Source organism: Hemicordylus capensis, chromosome 3, assembly GCF_027244095.1.
Source record: "Hemicordylus capensis ecotype Gifberg chromosome 3, rHemCap1.1.pri, whole genome shotgun sequence".
NCBI lineage: Eukaryota > Metazoa > Chordata > Lepidosauria > Squamata > Cordylidae > Hemicordylus > Hemicordylus capensis.
The window spans coordinates 313,014,363-313,031,640 of NC_069659.1; the positions used below are offsets into that span (position 1 = coordinate 313,014,363).

Genomic DNA, 17,278 nt, shown 5'->3' on the forward strand with positions numbered 1-17,278 from the left:
TAGAGATATACTCCAGGGCTCAATGGGTTTGTGAACAGGTGGATACAGGTTTAAAATGCCCTTAAGGAAAGCTTTACTCTCTGTATGTGAAAAGAGAGTTTCCCCTCATAACCTGGATGCCTAGAGGATAATGTAGCTAGATGCACTTTGAGGGACACATTGGCTAAACTTTGAAATTTCAGATATGTAAGGTAGAGAATCTCTAATTGTGGCATGATCAGGTTGAGAAAACTGTTTCCTTGCATAAATTTTAAAATGTAGCCATTTTCCCCTGTAAGTTGCACCTGGTAGAAGATTTCCTTTGGTTAAAAAGGATCTTGCTCAGGAGTCAATTCGCCATGCTGTCAGGCAGAGTGTCAGAACACCTGGATGTAGTTCATTGCCTTTGTCCAGAGTTAAAAGATCCACTATCTGCAGTAGCCTTTGGTAGCAGCTCCCCGACAGTTTGAGTACCTATGGAAACCATGGTTGCCTTAGCTACCATGGAGTCACCAGGATACAGGAGTAGCCAGAAGATGGGACACAACTCGGCTGATCAGTGGTCATGGTGGAAACATATAAGGGATCCCCCGTTGCCAGTCAAGCTGGAAGGTGTCCCCAAGTGATCGTGGGTCATGCCCTGCCATGGAGCAGAAGCGAGTGCACTTTTTGTTCTCCAAAGTGGCAAACAGATCTATGGTTGGTTGCATCCAACTTGAAAAGAGAGGAGTGATGCACTCAGTTTTGATTTTCCATTTGTGCTGTTAAGGGAAAATCTGACTTAAATTGTCTGCCAAAATGTTGTCCAGGCTCTTTATGTGTCCAGCCAGCATAGCGGTTAGAGTGTAATAGCCCCTTTGTCTAGAAGCTCCTTCACTTCTTCCATTAACGCCTAGGAGGGTTGTGTAAACTTCATTCCTATAAATTTGGAGATTGTTCTGAACTCTATTGCATAGCCTGAGGCTATGATTTTCAGGACCCAGTGGTCCGATGTTATGTGGTGCCATGCAGGGTCATGGCGTGCCAGTCTGATGTCGGATGCTGGCAGAAGAACAGAATCTGGGAGAGGCATGTTGCTTCTCACTAGCCAAGGTCTTAAGGCCCCTGATGGCGGAAGGAGGAGAAGTTCTGGATGGAACATTGGGCAGACCTGAACCTCAAAGGTGCTTCCAAGGTTCAGGTTTAGCACATTGAGATGGAGTCTGTTTTCCCTTGCCTTGAAAAGGATGCTTGTAGGGTTGATATTGCCTCCAAAAATAACATCAATCTTGATGTTTGTACATGGATTTTTGTTTTGAATATTGGCATTATTTGGAGCCATAGGAGGAAACAGGCATGGTGGTAAAAGCCTTAGCAGTGACTTTGACTTTTTCACCTGCTCCATAGTGGAGTCTGTATTCTCACTGAATAAACCTTTTCCTTCAAAAGGTAATCCTTCAATCTTTTCTTTCATATCCCCATGCAAATTTGTGGACCAAAGCCACATGTGCCTACGTAGTGAGATTGCTGCTACCAGTGAACGAGACTGATTCAGGCAAGTGTTTGGCCGTACTTAAATGTTGTCTGGTAAGCAATGTGGACTTATCCAGGGTTTCCTATAACTTTCGTTTAAATTCTTCAGGGGAGAGGACCTCCATAGAATTTTCTAAGTCTTCCCATAGTCCTTGTATGTACTTCACTGAACAGGCGGAGTAATTCACAATTTTTACTGAGACACAGGAGGTGGAGTAAATCTTCCCAGAAAGTCTAATTTTCTCCCCTCTTTATCTGCTGGAGTTGTGTGTCTGTGGCCAGATTTTGAGGAGGCTGACATGGCACAGTCAATGACTAGCAAGTTGGGTGCTGGATGATTTAAGAGATATTCATTGTCCTTTGTCTGCACCTGATACAGGCTTCCTAGCCACTTAGATATGGGAGACGATGTGTGGATTACCTCCCATGCACATTGAGCAGCTCTCGTGATGACTGGGAGCACAGGAAGGGCTACAGGTTGAGTAGCTTCTGACCTGACCATAAAATTATAAACTGAGTCATCGATGGTAGACATTTCTGATTTTAGGTCAAGACCCAGTGCTTTTGCCATGTCCTTTAAATGTTGATGATATGCCCTCATCTCCTTGTTAGGTGATATGTATGTGGATGGGGCCACATCAACAGGAGGGTCAACCTTGGCATCAGGATAATCAGAGTCAGATTCAAAATCGGAAGAACCATGGTGGTCTGACGCGGAGTAGGATGGAGAAGGAGGTGTGAAAGTCTGCGTTTCAATAGTGGCTGTTGCCTGTAGAATTGGAGGGTCTAACTTTTTAAGTTTGAATATTCACATTCTCACATATGGTTTGTATGGCTGAGTCTTTGAAGACTATATTTTATTGTTGTGAGCTGCCCCGAGCAGTAGTGTACTGGAGGAGCAGGGTATAGATATTTCTAAATGCAGTGTAAGTGTCCCTGATTGTTTTCCAATTTATTCCCTTCGAGTTCCCGTCTCTGATGTTTGTGGGAAACCCTTAAATGTTGACGCTGAGCGAGTGCTCAAACTAGGATCTATTAAAACTTTTATACCGCCCTTCCAAAAGGCTCAGGGCGGTTTACATTAAAACACCATTAAAATTAGTTAATAATTAAAACAAAAATTATGAAGCATAAAATAATGATTAACAATTAAAAACATCGTAAAACAGCAATTAAATAAACAAAACAATTTAAGTTTTAAAAAGCTGAGAACGCCTGGTTGAAGAGATGTGTTTTCAGGTATTTTTTTAAAATTTCCAGAGATGGGGAGGCTCGTATCCCAGCAGGGAGCACATTCCACAATCTCGGGGCAGCAGCCAAGAAGTCTCGTCTCTGTGTCGCCACCAAACAAGTTGCCAGCAACTAGAGACGGACCACCTCAAGTGACCTCAACGGGAGGTAGGGCTCATAGCGAAGAAGATGCTCTCTTAAATACCCAGGGCCTAAGCCATTTAGGGCTTAGCACTTTGTATTTTGCCCGGAAACCTATTGGCAGCCAGTGTAGCTCCATCAACAGAGGAGTAATGTCGTCTCTCTGAGATGACCCAGAGACCAACCTGGCTGCTGCATTCTGAACCAACTGAAGTTTCTGGACTACGTACAAAGGCAGCCCCACGTAGAGCGCATTACAGAAGTCAAGTCTGGAGGTTACCAACAAATGTACCACTGTTTTGAGGTCATTGATCTCAAGAAACGGGCGCAGCTGGCGTATCAGCCGGAGCTGATAGAAAGCACCCCTGACCACCACCTCCACCTGAGAAACCAAGGAAAGACGTTGATCCAGTAGTACTCCCAGACTACGAACCTGTTCCTTTTGGAGATAGACAGTAAAGTATGCGCTGTTGGTAGTATCTGAAGCCACTTCCCTATCAACATCTTCAATGCCGAAGGATGATATATATCAGCCTTACATCGAGGGGTTACTACTCTCAATGCTGACAAGATAGATTTAAGGTTAAAACAAAAGGCTGAGTAATAGGCGTCATAGGAGCTCATGTCGGAATCGACGGTATCTCTCGATGTCGACCTGCAGGCGTCGATGTTGGTGATGAATGTACCAGTGTCGGTGCTTGTGATAGAGATCAGGTCCTCAACAGTGATGGTCTAGGTGTCGTTGCACTTGCAACATTGATGGATTCTATAATTTTAGGATCTGGTGCCTTCGATGTCAAAGCCTTCAATGTCGAAGGATGTTTGTCGCTATCAAGCGTCAAAGGTAGGCACTGTAGATCTGATGGAGATGGTGTTCTCTCTTTTGTGAGGTCTACTGTCTTAGATTTTGTTGATGTATGGGAAGAGTGTGGATCTTCCGAGTCTGAACGCCTTCTCTTAGGTTTTGAACCTTCTGATGTGGGATGTGTAGACTTTGATGAAAGTTTTGGAATTCAGTTTGAGGCCAATGAGCTCGAAGCCAACAGTTGCCTTGTAGGTTCTGGGTCGATGTCAATGCCTTTGCAGCCAATGTCGAGGCTGAAGGGCAGGGTCCACCCGATGTCGAGGGATTTAGTGACATATAATACAGCTAGTATAATTATTTGATTTAAAAGTCATTGTCCATGTTGTAGTTCTATAGCCTATGTGTATAACCGAATGAAGTATTGATGTTGATAAGAGGAATTGCTCCTATTTCAAGGATTGTTAGCAAACCTAATAGAATGATTTACTTCTGGTTAAACAAATGATAAAAGGAACTCTGTGTGTGTGTTTGAAAGAGTGCATGAGTAGGCAAAAGGATATACCAGCCCCCAAAACATGGTAAAATGTTGGGAGAGAAATGCAGATGACCCCAAAAGGACCAGAGAAAATTGGATAAAATGCCGAAGACAGCAGAAAAGGAGTTGCTGGGAAAACAAGGACTAAGGTCGATCCTAGGATCAGACGGATGTAAACATGGAACAGCAAACAAGCTTCAAAGGCAGGCAACCCTTTTTAAAGTCAGGCATCAAGAGAGGTTTTCTTTGAGAAGCACTGAACATCGTGGGGCCCCCAGCTTCTCCCAACACCCCGTTAAAGACTGATCACCTTTAATTGGGGCTGGTAAGTATGCGTGTGTGAGTGAATGAACTATAGTTTAGCTAATACTGAGGATGTAACAATAAACTGATCAACTAAATCCAGCTGGTGTCCGGGATCTGTTTTCTTTTTGGGACTTGTATTAGCCTATCCGAAGCAATACTCCTAATTAAAGGAGTAATAATTGGTCACATTAGCACCTAGTCGTAAATGGCGCAAAGGCACAAAGCCCATTTGTTTGTTTCGAGAAGGACAGGCAGATCTTGCAGGAAGAGACATTGTGCTTTTCTCCTAAGCAGATTAAGCACAAGTCGTGGAGATTCTTCAAAGGGAGCTTGGCATTACAGCCTGTGCATCTCTTAAACGTCTGTTCTCCTTAGCCATCTCAGCGTGATCCAAATAGTCATCAAAGTCCGTTCCAAACAATCCAATTAATGCCAGCAAATTCCAGAAGCCATTCCAATAAACAGATTATACCAAAGTAGTCGAAAAAATACTGTCCCTAGTCAAAGGCAATAATCAGTCTGGTTTTTTCTTTCTCAGATAAACTCTCAAGAAGAACTAGTCTGATGAGGAGCAACAGCCCAAGGACTGCATGCAACAGCGGTCGGAAAAGAACTGAAGAACATGGAGCCCAGCACACCTTAAAATAGCACACTGACAGCGTGTAGGTGGGGCTTTGTCACCTCGATGAGCTGCAGCATGTTACCAAGTGGGTCCTGCGCAGGCGCATTATCCATTCTTATGGATCTCAAGCCAGATCCTGTTATTTCTGGGGGAGTGTAGCCTTGTCCAGAGCAGGAAGTCCTATCCTGTCTTGCAGATTACGACCCTCAACAATGAGCACCTCCATCTTGCTTGGATTCAGCATCAATTGATTATCCCTCATCCAGCCCATTACTGTCTGGGGGTGCTCAAATGAACTATTTTTGTTCTTCCCTTTATTTATTTAGCTAGCACATTTGTATACTGCCCTAAATGCAAGTCTCTTTTATTGTTTACAACAAAACAATAAAAAACAAGTAAAAAGATTAAAACATTACAATTTAAAACTTTGGAAAATGCCATTCTTTTATTGCGAAAGTATTTTTTTAAAAAATTAAAAGATATGCTAACCTGAAGGTTGAGTTGTTCAGTTGCAGTGCAAAGCCTCTGTAACACATTTAGTGCAGGGTTGCTTCCATCCATATTCTCAGAACTAAAATAACGCTCCACAAATTTGTGGGCTTGTTCCTTAATCCAACCCTTAATTTTCTCTCTACAAGAAATGCATAATTGATAAAACCTTTAACAAAACTCTAGTACAGACTAACAATGTTTATAAGTCTCAGAGAAAGTTACATATGAGATGAAAGCTTTTTCTTCCCACAGTTGTCACAGCTACATACCACTTTTGTTCAGATTCCTGTATAATTTTTGACCAATCTAATCAGTATACTGTATTCTTGCTTCCCCACAAGCCTTAGATCTTTAAAGTATTTGCCTTCTACTTTCCATTTACTGCCATTAATTGTAGTTCTTCATTATTTACACTTCACACAAATCACTGTTTCAGCTGGAAAAGTACTTTATTCTCTTCTCCCACCAACGTTTTCTGTTACCCCAAGCTTTAGCATCATGCTAAATGGAAAAATTTGTGGAAGCTGTCAAACCATGCATTTCATTGAGTAAAGCTTTGCATAGCAAGGTTTTGCATAACAAAGCTTACTCAGAAATGTATTTACCTGTTGTTGGATATTGTATCCTTTGAGGCAGCTCTTGCAAGACCACTGACGCCTGCTGTACGCGCTGGTTCGATGTTGTTGCTATTGGACTGTGTGCTTAATCTTCCCCAGGTTTTAGGATTCAAGCTTGCCAAGAAGGAAGATTTAGGAGACTGAGTAGCTGTAGGACTTTTAGCTTTTTTGGAGGAAGAAAAATCAGTTTGTCTTTAAGTAAGCTTAAACATTCACCAACAGACACATACCAAAGACAGATACATTTGTGTCTTGAATAAAACTTTTAATGTATGCAATGTATCATAATTCTGAAAGCTACACACATTATGAGATTATAGTTCCTGACTGCAGTATAATAGTAGCATAAGATGTACTTTCAGAGTGATTTAAAAACCAGTCTACATAAGGGACACTTTATGGAATTGTAAACACAAATCTTTAAAGTTGCTATATGCATCTTTTCCACTTGTGTACAAACGTCAGCCAGAACATATACAACAGTGGATCCCTTTACACAGAATCAAATAGGCATACAATAGATTCAAATGCAGGGTCATTGATATGTTCACACTCAGGTTTTTAAAATGTGGAGTCATCTTGGTTCTAGATAGAGTTAGGAGCAAGCCGCTTTTTCTGCATCTAAGGAGCACTTATATTCAAGAGCATCAGTGGTCTGTTTCCATTAGCACATTTAAACTGAACAACCACTTCTCAAGCACTTGTGGCATGCACAAAGCCTTCTCTCACATTAAAGTTAGCAGCCCTTGCAAAATTTATCCATTCAGTTATTCCTCCAAAACAGTATACTACATTTTGAATTGAACTGAAAACAGTTTCGAATTGAAAACAGGCTTTCAGAGATATTTTATTGCCTTCTGAGTTTGGGCTTTTAGGACACCCAACTCGCATACTTTCAGATTTCCACTATAAGAGCAAGGGCTAGAAGATTATAGTCACCTTTCTCTTCTCAGAATTCTACCAATGGCCTGCAAATGACACCCCATTGACCTCTGCTTAATTATATCTTATTGGGCTGATTTAGACAATTCTAACAAACCATGGTGTGCCCTCTCCTTTCTATTCCTCATTACCTCCATTCCATTCACCTTGTGAGGAGTTCTCGTTATTTAAAGCAAGAACACAGTGTCTCAGAAGTCATGTCTACCACATTCATGGACTTCATAGGAACTAATTCCTACCACAAACCATGGTTTATTGGATCAGCTGAACTGATCCATGCGCTGGTTGTACATATTATGCAATATGAAAACAAGTTTACCTTGATTGTCTACTTTGTCATCATCTCTGGGAGGTGAATACTTTGGCCGTCGGGGCCCACGTTTTGGCAATCTTTTCCTCTTCAAAACATCACTTAATCGGCTACCAAATTAACACATATATAATCAGGCCTCTCATTTATTGTAATGCATTTAAATAGATGTTGAATATTGATACAAGACATCTGAATATTAAATATCCCATTAGCTACAATATTGCCAAAGGTAATCAACACCACAATATTGCCATTTTTAAAATAAATTAAAAATAAAATTCTAGTTACAAATAAAATTGTAAGGAGAGTTCTTAAAAGCAAGTGCTTTAGAATTTGGTTGCATACTCACACAAACATATTCCTGCTTAGGAGGCCTTGCAAAAACCCACCACAAAACAGCTACAAACAGTGACTGGTGCAGATTCTAATCCTGGTTGGCATTCTGATACACACACACCCCACACCCCTACAGCACAAATTGCAATACAGGCTAGCATTTACAAACACATCTCACAGTTCACTCTTAGCACCAGTTCGATCCCATACTTACAACTGCCCTGAACTCCCAACCAATATTCCCTAAACTATATAGCTGAACCCATCATCTTTTTCATCTAATAGACACTGTTTCCACTTAAGAACAAATTGTTTTCTTTGATCATTTTAAATATGCATTGAAGAATCAACCCAATGTGTGATCATATCTTTACAGGCCAATCAGCAAACTTAAGAGGGGCTCCCTGTTCACAAAACAAAATCAAGCACACTCACCCCTGTGGACTCAGGTCCAGAGAGTCTTCCCTGCTGTGTTGCAGGCTTGGAGAGCCCAAGTCTGAAGCCGGATTGCTTGCAGCAGTGGCTGTTCCAGGGCTTATTGCTGTTGTAGCACCTAGCGTTCCTGAGCCATTAGTGCATGCTTTTGGGGGACTTGTCAACAAAGCCTCCGATTCTGCTAGATTCTTCACTTGATGCATCACACCTTAAAAAAATTAACAGTTCTAAATCTCTAAGCTTAAAAAATGCATTCTGTCAACTTCACCATCTCTCAAATGTAGCTAAAACACTTTAACTATACTAGTGCAGAGATACACAATGGTGTCAATGGCCTACATGTGCTCTCCACGCACAGGGAGGAGGTTGGTGGAAACAATTCTGCATGTGGAATCAGCATGTGCATTTGGAGGACAGAGGATGATTTAGCTGGACATGGATCAGTGCCTTAGTTTTGGAATCAGGCATATATAAATGAGGAGAAGAATGAAATGATAGTGACAATTTCCTTACTGCCACATGTACATCTATTACTGGGTAGGGGGAAAACAGTAGCAAAAAACTAAAATCAGAGTTGCAAAGCACATTTGTTTCTACTTTTATTTGGGATCACGTCCACTATTACTTCAACCAACATATCAAATTCAAAATATCTGTGTCAGCATACCTGCCTTCAAGTCTGCTTTAATTCCATGGTTACTGAAGCAACCTGCACTTCTTAGTTCAAGCAGTTATTTGCAGGTGCAGCAAGCCTCTGAATTTAGAAGCTTATAACACATGCTGCAAAAATGCAACCATGAAATACGTTTTTAGAAGCTCTGGATTTCAGGCTTATTTCCCTTTGTGTTGCACTAGGTTCATTGAATTATCAGAGCGTTATCACATCAGAGGCCAGTATCAACCAGAGCTTAACATTACCTTCTCTTCTAAAGTAAACACTAAAAATGTCAGGTAACTTTTGCATTAAGATCTCTGCCATTTGAAGGGCTCCAACTACGATCTTAAGGTCTTGACTTGACAGCATGGAGGCAATATGACTGCAATAGAAAGTTATAATTAGGCATTATGACAATCTCAATTTAACAGAATCAAGTGGTTCCATATATGTGTTGCATACACAAATAACTAACCCAAAACCTCTTCAGGATTAGGCTCAGTGACCATAAATGGGGAAATATTTAGATTCTGGTGGCACTCTCAGGGTCATTTCGTACAATGGCTGACATCCAAAATGAAGCACTTGTGGATAGGGATGTGCATAAAACTGGTTTGCCCAGTTTGGTTCGAATTCGAAACGGGTTCAAACCAGGAGAGGGAAGTTCAGTTTTGGTTTTCCTCGAACCCCCATGGTTTGGTTTGAATTCAAACCGGTTCGAGGCTCCAAAAGTGGGTGGGGTGGTAGCTGGCACCCATGGGTGCCTACCACCCAAACCCCAAAGCAATCGGACACTCGTACGATTTTTAATGAATTTTTGAAATTTATTTTCTTTTTCTCATAGGGTATAATGGGACTTGAACCAGCCAATTATTCCCTATTGTGGAGCACCCATGGGTACCAACAACCACCCAAACCCCGAAACAATCAGACACTCCTGTGATTTTTTATGAATATTTGAAATATTTTTAATTATTTTTCTCATAGGGTATAATGGGATATGAACCAGCCCATTATCCCCTATTGTGGCGCACCTCAGGGCACAAAAGTGGAGTGGGTGGTAGGCACCCAAGGGTGCCTACCACCCACAAAACCCCAAGGCAATCGGACAGTCCTCCGATTATTGGTGAATTTTTAAAGTATTTTTGAATTCCTCACAGGGAATAATGAGAATTGCAGCAAATGTATAGCTTCACATCGGGGGGAAAGGGGTGGCCTCTGCTACCAGAGAATCTACATTCAGAATACATCAAACAACAAAAACCAGTACCCCATGGGTTAGCAACCCATGGGGGTGGTTGGCACCCTCTGTGCACTGCATCACCACTTGCTCTGGGCCACCCCAGCAACCCTCAAGTGCAGTTATGGGGCTGCTGACACCTCCATGCTTCTTTATGGAGAAAAACCTTAAAGACATGTAAACTTCAAAAATCACTTAAAATCAGCCCTTTGCCCAATTCCTTTCAAATAATTCTGATAGCTTCCTTGCCACCCTTCGGAACTACCACCCACCACACTCCACTCTAGGCCATCCTTTCGCCCCACCGCCCCCCGACATGAAGCTATACATTTGCTGCAATCCTCATTATTCCCTATGAGGAATTCAAAAATACTTTTAAAATTCACCAGTAATCGTAGGAGTGCCCGATTGCCTTGGGGTTTTGTGGGTGGTAGGCACCCTGGGTGCTTACCATCCACCCCACTTTTGTGCCCCAGGTGCTCCACAATAGGGGATAATGGGCTGGTTCTCATTATACCCTATGAGAATAATAATTTAAAATATTTCAAATATTCATAAAAAATCGTAGGTGTGTCCGATTGCTTTGGGGTTTGGGTAGTTGTTGGCACCCATGGGTGCTCCACAATAGTGGATAATGGGCTGGTTCGGGTCTCATTATACCTTATGAGAAAATTAAAAATATTTCAACAATTCATAAAAAAAAATCGTATGTGTCCGATTGCTTTGGGTGGTAGGTACCTATGGGTGCAGTTACCACCCAACCCACTTTTGGAGGTTCAAACCAGTTTGAATCACCCCCCCCCCCCGGTTTGGTTCAAATTCAAACCTGCAGCTCGAGCCTGATGGCTGGTTCGGTTCAAATTCGAACCATTGAACCAAACTGGTTCGAATTCAAACCGGTTTACACATCCCTACTCGTGAAGAGTGTCCTTTGTTAAGTGGGGGGAGAGATGATTCAATGATCTCCCTCTTCAGCTGCCTATGCCTCCTGGTTGTGGGATCCTCAAGGATATGTTTTTGAGAATCACAGGCAGTTACAGAGGGAAGGGGAAAATTGCACAAAGAAAAATGTTCTCCCACAAGCATGGCATTGCTCATTATGTGATAACAAGTCAGGCTTGTCACCAGTGTTCCCTCTAACAGGAATTCAAAGAAGTTGTAGACTACAACTCTCATAATCCCCAGCCAAAGGCCATTGCACCTGGGGATGCTGGAAGTTGTAAACTACATCTGGGAATCCTTGTTAGAGGGAACATTGCTTATTACCTAGTATATACTCCACAAGAATTTGCGACCAGTTCTGGAGTGTACCTGTATGTTATCTGTGTTTTCCACATTGACACTTCACATTTTCTTAAACAATAATGTTTGAAGTGGCCCTCAGTGTAGCTCCCTGAGGGAAGGGAAGCTGCTTGGGGGGAAATGCATTCCTTCCCAAGAAGCTTTTACATTTGGTGTCTGTGTCAAGCACCTACATTTTCTCTTGGATCAACAAGCAGCAGATTCCTTATGCTATTCAAAGATAATATTATCTGCCAGAGAGTTAAGGGGTCATTTTTAGTATATGCCACTGTGCAATTCAAATGCAACTTTAGGCAATGAACAATGAAGATTCATTCAACAAAATGTCACCCTATGCTATTTCAAGACAATGCAACAGATTGCCAAAGACTAAAGCCTTAAATTCATATTCTAATACCTTAAGTGGCAACTTGCATTTATTGAAATATGCTGTTCTTGTTATTTTAGTATTCGTCAATGCAAACTGCTAGACTAAGAATTAGACTCCTTCACAATAATATTCATAACAGATTTTACATAAATGTGTAACACTTGCCTTGATACTGCATGATTTTTCAGCACATCCTTTAGAAGTTCAGCATCAGCAAAATAAATTATCCTAAGAATTGCTCTAAGGCACTTGTGTCTAACAGCAGGTCCAGCTGAAGAACTGTACACTTCATAGAGAACACCAAACAAGGTTTTAATGAAAGATTTAGCAAGTTCTGGGTCTTCTTTCATTAACTGTGCTCGAGCATCATCCTTCTTCAGTTCTGGATGTCCACCTGCAGCAGAACCAGTTGATTGTTAAATAAAAGCTAGCTCATGCTGATCTTTAAACATTTTTATCTTGCTTTTCAAACCTGAAACATCTAAGAATTAAAACTTCAAATGCACGCGAGAATATAACAGCAAAGATTATTTATTTATTTATCATATTTTTATACCGCCCAAAATTTACGTCTCTGGGCGGTTTACAACAAAATAAAAACAGAATGTAAAACATTAGTTAAAACAAAAATGAGAAGTTTAAAACATTACAACAATTTAAAATTTTTAAAGAATATTTTAAAACAGCATTAAAACCATTAAAACAAAATTAATTAAAAGCCTGGGTGAACAGATGCATCTTTAAAGACTTTTTAAAGGCTGTTAGAGATGGGGAGGCTCTTATTTCACTAGGGCGCGCATTAGAAAGCCTTGGGGCAGCAGCATGTAAGGCCCATCCCTGAGTGGTCACCAGACGAGCCGGAGGCAACTGCAGACGGACCTCTCCAGCGGATCTCAGTGGGCGGTGGGGTTCATGACGAAGAAGACATTCTCTTAAATACCTAGGGCCCAAGCTGTTTAGGGCTTTATAGGTTATAACCAACACCTTGTATTTTGCCCGGAAACATATTTGCAGCCAGTGTAGCTCCTTCAATACAGGAGTTATATGGTCTCTCCAAGATGACCCAGAGACCAACCTGGCTGCCTCATTCTGGATCAACTGTTAATTTCCGGACTACATACAAGGGCAGCCGTACAAAGAGCGCATTGCAGTAATCCAGTCTGGAGGTTACCAGCAGATGTACCACTGTTTTGAGGTCATTCACATCATATAACAGACACAGCTGGCGTATCAGCCGAAGCTGATAGAAGGCACTTCTGGCCACAGCCTCAACCTGGGAGAGGCTCGGATCCAGAAGCACCACTAAACTGCGTACCTGTTCCTTCTGGGGAAGTGTGACCCCATCCAGAACAGCCAGATCAAGATAGTCTCTCAATTTCCGACCTCATACAATGAGTACCTCCATCATATCTGGATTCAGTCTCAGTTTGTTATCCCTCATCCAGCCCATCACCGACTCCAGGCAGGCATTTAGGGAGGTTATGCCCTCTCCTGATGATACTGACATGGAGAAATAGATTTGGGTGTCATCAGCATACTGATAGCACCCTGCACCGAATCTCCTGATGATCTCTCCCAGCGGTTTCATGTAAATGTTAAACAACATCCGAGACAATATGGAATCCTGAGGCACACCATACAAGAGTACAGATTTTGAAGAACAGCAGTCTCCAAGGGACACCATCTGGAACCTGCCTGAGAGGTAGGAGTGGAACCACTGCAAAGCAGTGCCTCCAACTCCCAACCCCTTCAGATGCTCCAGAAGGACACTATGGTCGATAGTATTGAAAGCCGCCGAGAGGTCCAAAAGGATCAACAGAGTCACACTTCCTCTGTCCATTCCCATCAGGACGACCAAGGCAGTCTCCTCCCCATAGCCAGTCCGAAATCCAGTTTGAAATGGGTTTGAATTATAACAGGAACACAACCAAAATCAAAATATCAGAGAATTTTCAATACTATTAAATGCTCACAGAAAATAACCAATTATAAAACAACACGTTGTCAAACAGACCTATTCAATTTTTTCAGGTTAAGCATCTATGGTTCTAGTTCTCCCTCGTTCTCGTCCCCTTCCCTCGTTCTTGGCCCCTCATTCTCAGCCCTCCCCCCTTCTCCAATGTTTTCTCTCTCTGGCCGGCCACTGCCGCCCTCTCTCCCTCCCCCCTGCCGCCAACACTTTCTCTCCCTGCCTGTCCACCCGTTCGCTGGCCTGTTGGTTGGCCTTGTGTTCCCCGCTACCATCGCTTTATTCTTCCCCTCCCCTCGTTCATGAACTCTTGCGAGAGCTGCCACACATAAGATTAGCGACAGGTATGTCTTAGAGAATTATACAGATAGATAGATTCCTCTCCGCTATAATCAAGAACATCTTGCGAACAGTAACAGCTGCATTCCAACTGACCTTAAACATCACAGGCTCCTCTTCCCTATCTGCATATGGAATCCCCACTGCCCAATAAGGTGCTTCTGCTTGCAAACTCTCATGAGAGCTGCCATGCATGGGATTAGCCACGGGTACGCCTTAGAGAATTTTATTTATACTAGCTGACCCACACAGAGTATCTGCACTCTTTGGGGCTGGCTGTTCCCCACTCCCTCCTGCCCCACACTCTTGTCCCTCCGTCCCTACCACCCCACTCTTTCTTGCCCTCCCTCCCCCCGCCCAACTCCACGGCCAGGCCCACCACTTTCCCACCCCTCCCTCCTGCCCCACTCTCTTGTCCCTGCCCCCCGGCCAACTCTCTCTTGTCCGCCTTCCCGCCCCCCTGCCCAACTCTGCGGCCGGATCCGCCGCCTGGCCCGCCACGGTCGGGCCAGACCCGCCGCCACTGCAGCCTGGCCCACTACTGTTGCGGCGGCAGCGACCAATTCTCCTGGGTGCGCCTCAGCCAATCTGGTGCCTTCATCACCCAGCCAATCAGCTGGGTGCCGGGATGCACATTCCAAGGCGCACTCAGGAGAATTACAGATTTTGCTGGAAAGCTTTTGGAATTTGACATTTCTAGTTTACTGACACTTAATGAAGAAATGTTTTGTTTTGAGCCTGATCATCTGAGCAAGGGTTGGCAGATTCTGCAACTCTTTCTAGCATGATACTCCATTTACTCCACAATGAAGTACAGGTTACTCCACATTGAAGTACTGTTAAATATATATTTAAACTTTTCTCAAAACTGAAGTGTTCTGTTAAACATTTATATTGATATAGCAACAATAGTACTATTGAGGTTGAAATGCTTTGTTTTATATGTTAGTGTCCATTTTATTTGACTTTCAAAGTATGGTCTTGGATCCAAAGAGGCCCACAGCATTGTTGTGGGGGTGATGCACAGTTTCCACAGATCTCCCCCCGCCACACACATACCCATTGTACTGCATAGTACGCTGTTCCAGAAAGCAGCCTAATCCTCAAGAACAGCTCTTTCTGGGCAGTAAGGGGATGAGAGTGCATGCATCAAGATAGATGCAAGTCATGGATATCTAGTATTGAGAGTGGAAGAGTGCCCCTTAGCCTGCTAAATACTGTCTGATCAGGCGTGCCTTTGAAGTGAATGCAGTGGACTAAATGAGGCCCACATTAATCATGGACCTGACATCCACAGTCTTGCGTATCTGCGGTCAAGTAATTGCCAACCTTAGTACATGAAAAAAATAATTATGTAATTAGAGGGTTAAGGCTCTCGTATCTGCAGGTCGGGGATGGGCAGAAATGACCTACAAGGGCATTTCCGCTCACCATTTTGAGGACAGGAACCATTTTGTGGCTAATTTTTCTTTAAAAATAGTAAAAGTGGTTTTACACACACACACCCGCATGATTTTTTCTTTCTTCTGGGGCATCGCTGGACAGCTGGGGACACACAGAGCATGATAGTGCACTCCCCCCAACATTCCCCCCACTTTCAGTCCATTTTGTTTCCCAGTTTCATCAGCCCTTTTGTCCTGCTGCCTCAGGAACCCAACCCCCCAATTCCCATTGCCCTAACACTCATTACCAGCAGATTCACTAGCCTCCCCCCACCCCCACAGAACATAACCCTCATGGTTAACAGGGCTCTCCTGTATAACACTAGTAGAACTCTTACCACTTTGCATTATGCAATGAAGCATAATGATCAAATAGGTCATTAAAATGCCATACAAAAACAAGTGAGATTCCAGCAGACTAACACAAGCCACACCAATCTTAAGGCCATCATCCCAGAAACCAGAATGAATAGCCTGGCATATCACATGCTGTCTGCTCACAAAACACCACACACAAAACATACAGGGGTTATGGAGAGAAAATTTTTTCATTCATTCCCTACAAAGAATAAAGAGGAAAGCACATAATGGAAGTTGTCTCTTTTCAAATAAGAGATACCCGATGTCATTATAGCAATGTTACACAAGAAGCAGTTTTTAAATGACAAAAGCAAACATGAAAAGTAATACTTACTAGTGTTAGTATTGGCTAGAGGGTTAGGTTTTCTCTGAATGGCACGTGCTGTTCCAGTATCCTCATTGATCTGCTGCATAGAATTAAAGTCAATTGTATAAACACGACCCAGTGTAGACAGACTTATCTCATCTTCACCAACCTGATGGGCTGCCTGAGGACAAATACACAAGTTTAAGATTACTCTCCTTGTCCTTCCCTTGCACAATTTGAATTTTTCCTCAATGCCCTATATTTAAAAAATGGTACCTTCAAACTATCTTGAAGTACCACCAGAATATGTCTTTATACAAAGACTGGTTCAAACATAATACCAAACCATGGTTTGCATGAGAGCCAGCGTGGTGTAGTGGTTAGAGTGCTGGACTAGGACTGGAGAGACCCAAGTTCAAATCCTCATTCAGCCATGATACTAGCTGGGTGACTCTGGGCCAGTCACTTCTCTCTCTCAGCCTAACCTACTTCACAGGGTTGTTGTGAGGAGAAACCTAAGTATGTACCTACACCACTCTGGGCTCCTTGGAGAAAGAGAGGGATGTAAAATGTAAAAAATAATAAATAATAAATAAATTAACTACAATATAGACAGGAAACTGTTGTTCCATTTACACGTAATGCAAAACCAAAGTTTAAGGGCCAGAGGTTGCCAAACCTGTATGTCTGAATGTAGGAAATTCCAGTTCTGCATGGAGAGCAACCTGAGGATCCTTTCTCAACTCCAGTTTGAACCCTCAGGTTGTGGTGAGTTTTGCTACTCCCAAGGTTGGAGCGGCAATTCAAGGCTGCACTATGTATGAATGTGAAGCTGTAGGCTCAGCTCTCTGGAACTGGAGTTGAAGAAGGAAGCTCCTCCCTCTCTCCAGCTGTGCAGAGGAAGCCTGCACAGCCAGCTCCTCCTATCTGCAGTCTCCCTGACTGCTGAGAGCCTGGTCTCCCATTACGTCTGAATTCAGACAGGAGAGTGGGGAGTGAAAATATGGGTCCACTGGACCTAAGACTTTG

The 17,278-nt window shown here is 42.8% G+C and overlaps 1 protein-coding gene across 7 annotated transcripts in view; it reads right to left on the minus strand.

Annotated features, from left to right (window-relative positions):
- The window catches only part of TRIP12 (thyroid hormone receptor interactor 12), a 167,775-nt gene that overhangs the window by 57,436 nt on the left and 93,061 nt on the right, over positions 1 to 17,278 (minus strand). For all 7 annotated transcript variants that reach the window (XM_053304639.1, XM_053304643.1, XM_053304642.1 and 4 more), the window contains 7 exons: positions 16,277 to 16,430; positions 11,998 to 12,226; positions 9,184 to 9,302; positions 8,266 to 8,473; positions 7,501 to 7,601; positions 6,228 to 6,402; positions 5,620 to 5,761 (listed from right to left, as the gene is read on the minus strand). In XM_053304639.1, the coding sequence (XP_053160614.1) occupies positions 5,620 to 5,761; positions 6,228 to 6,402; positions 7,501 to 7,601; positions 8,266 to 8,473; positions 9,184 to 9,302; positions 11,998 to 12,226; positions 16,277 to 16,430 (1,128 nt within the window). The remainder of the gene's footprint in view (positions 1 to 5,619; positions 5,762 to 6,227; positions 6,403 to 7,500; positions 7,602 to 8,265; positions 8,474 to 9,183; positions 9,303 to 11,997; positions 12,227 to 16,276; positions 16,431 to 17,278) is intronic.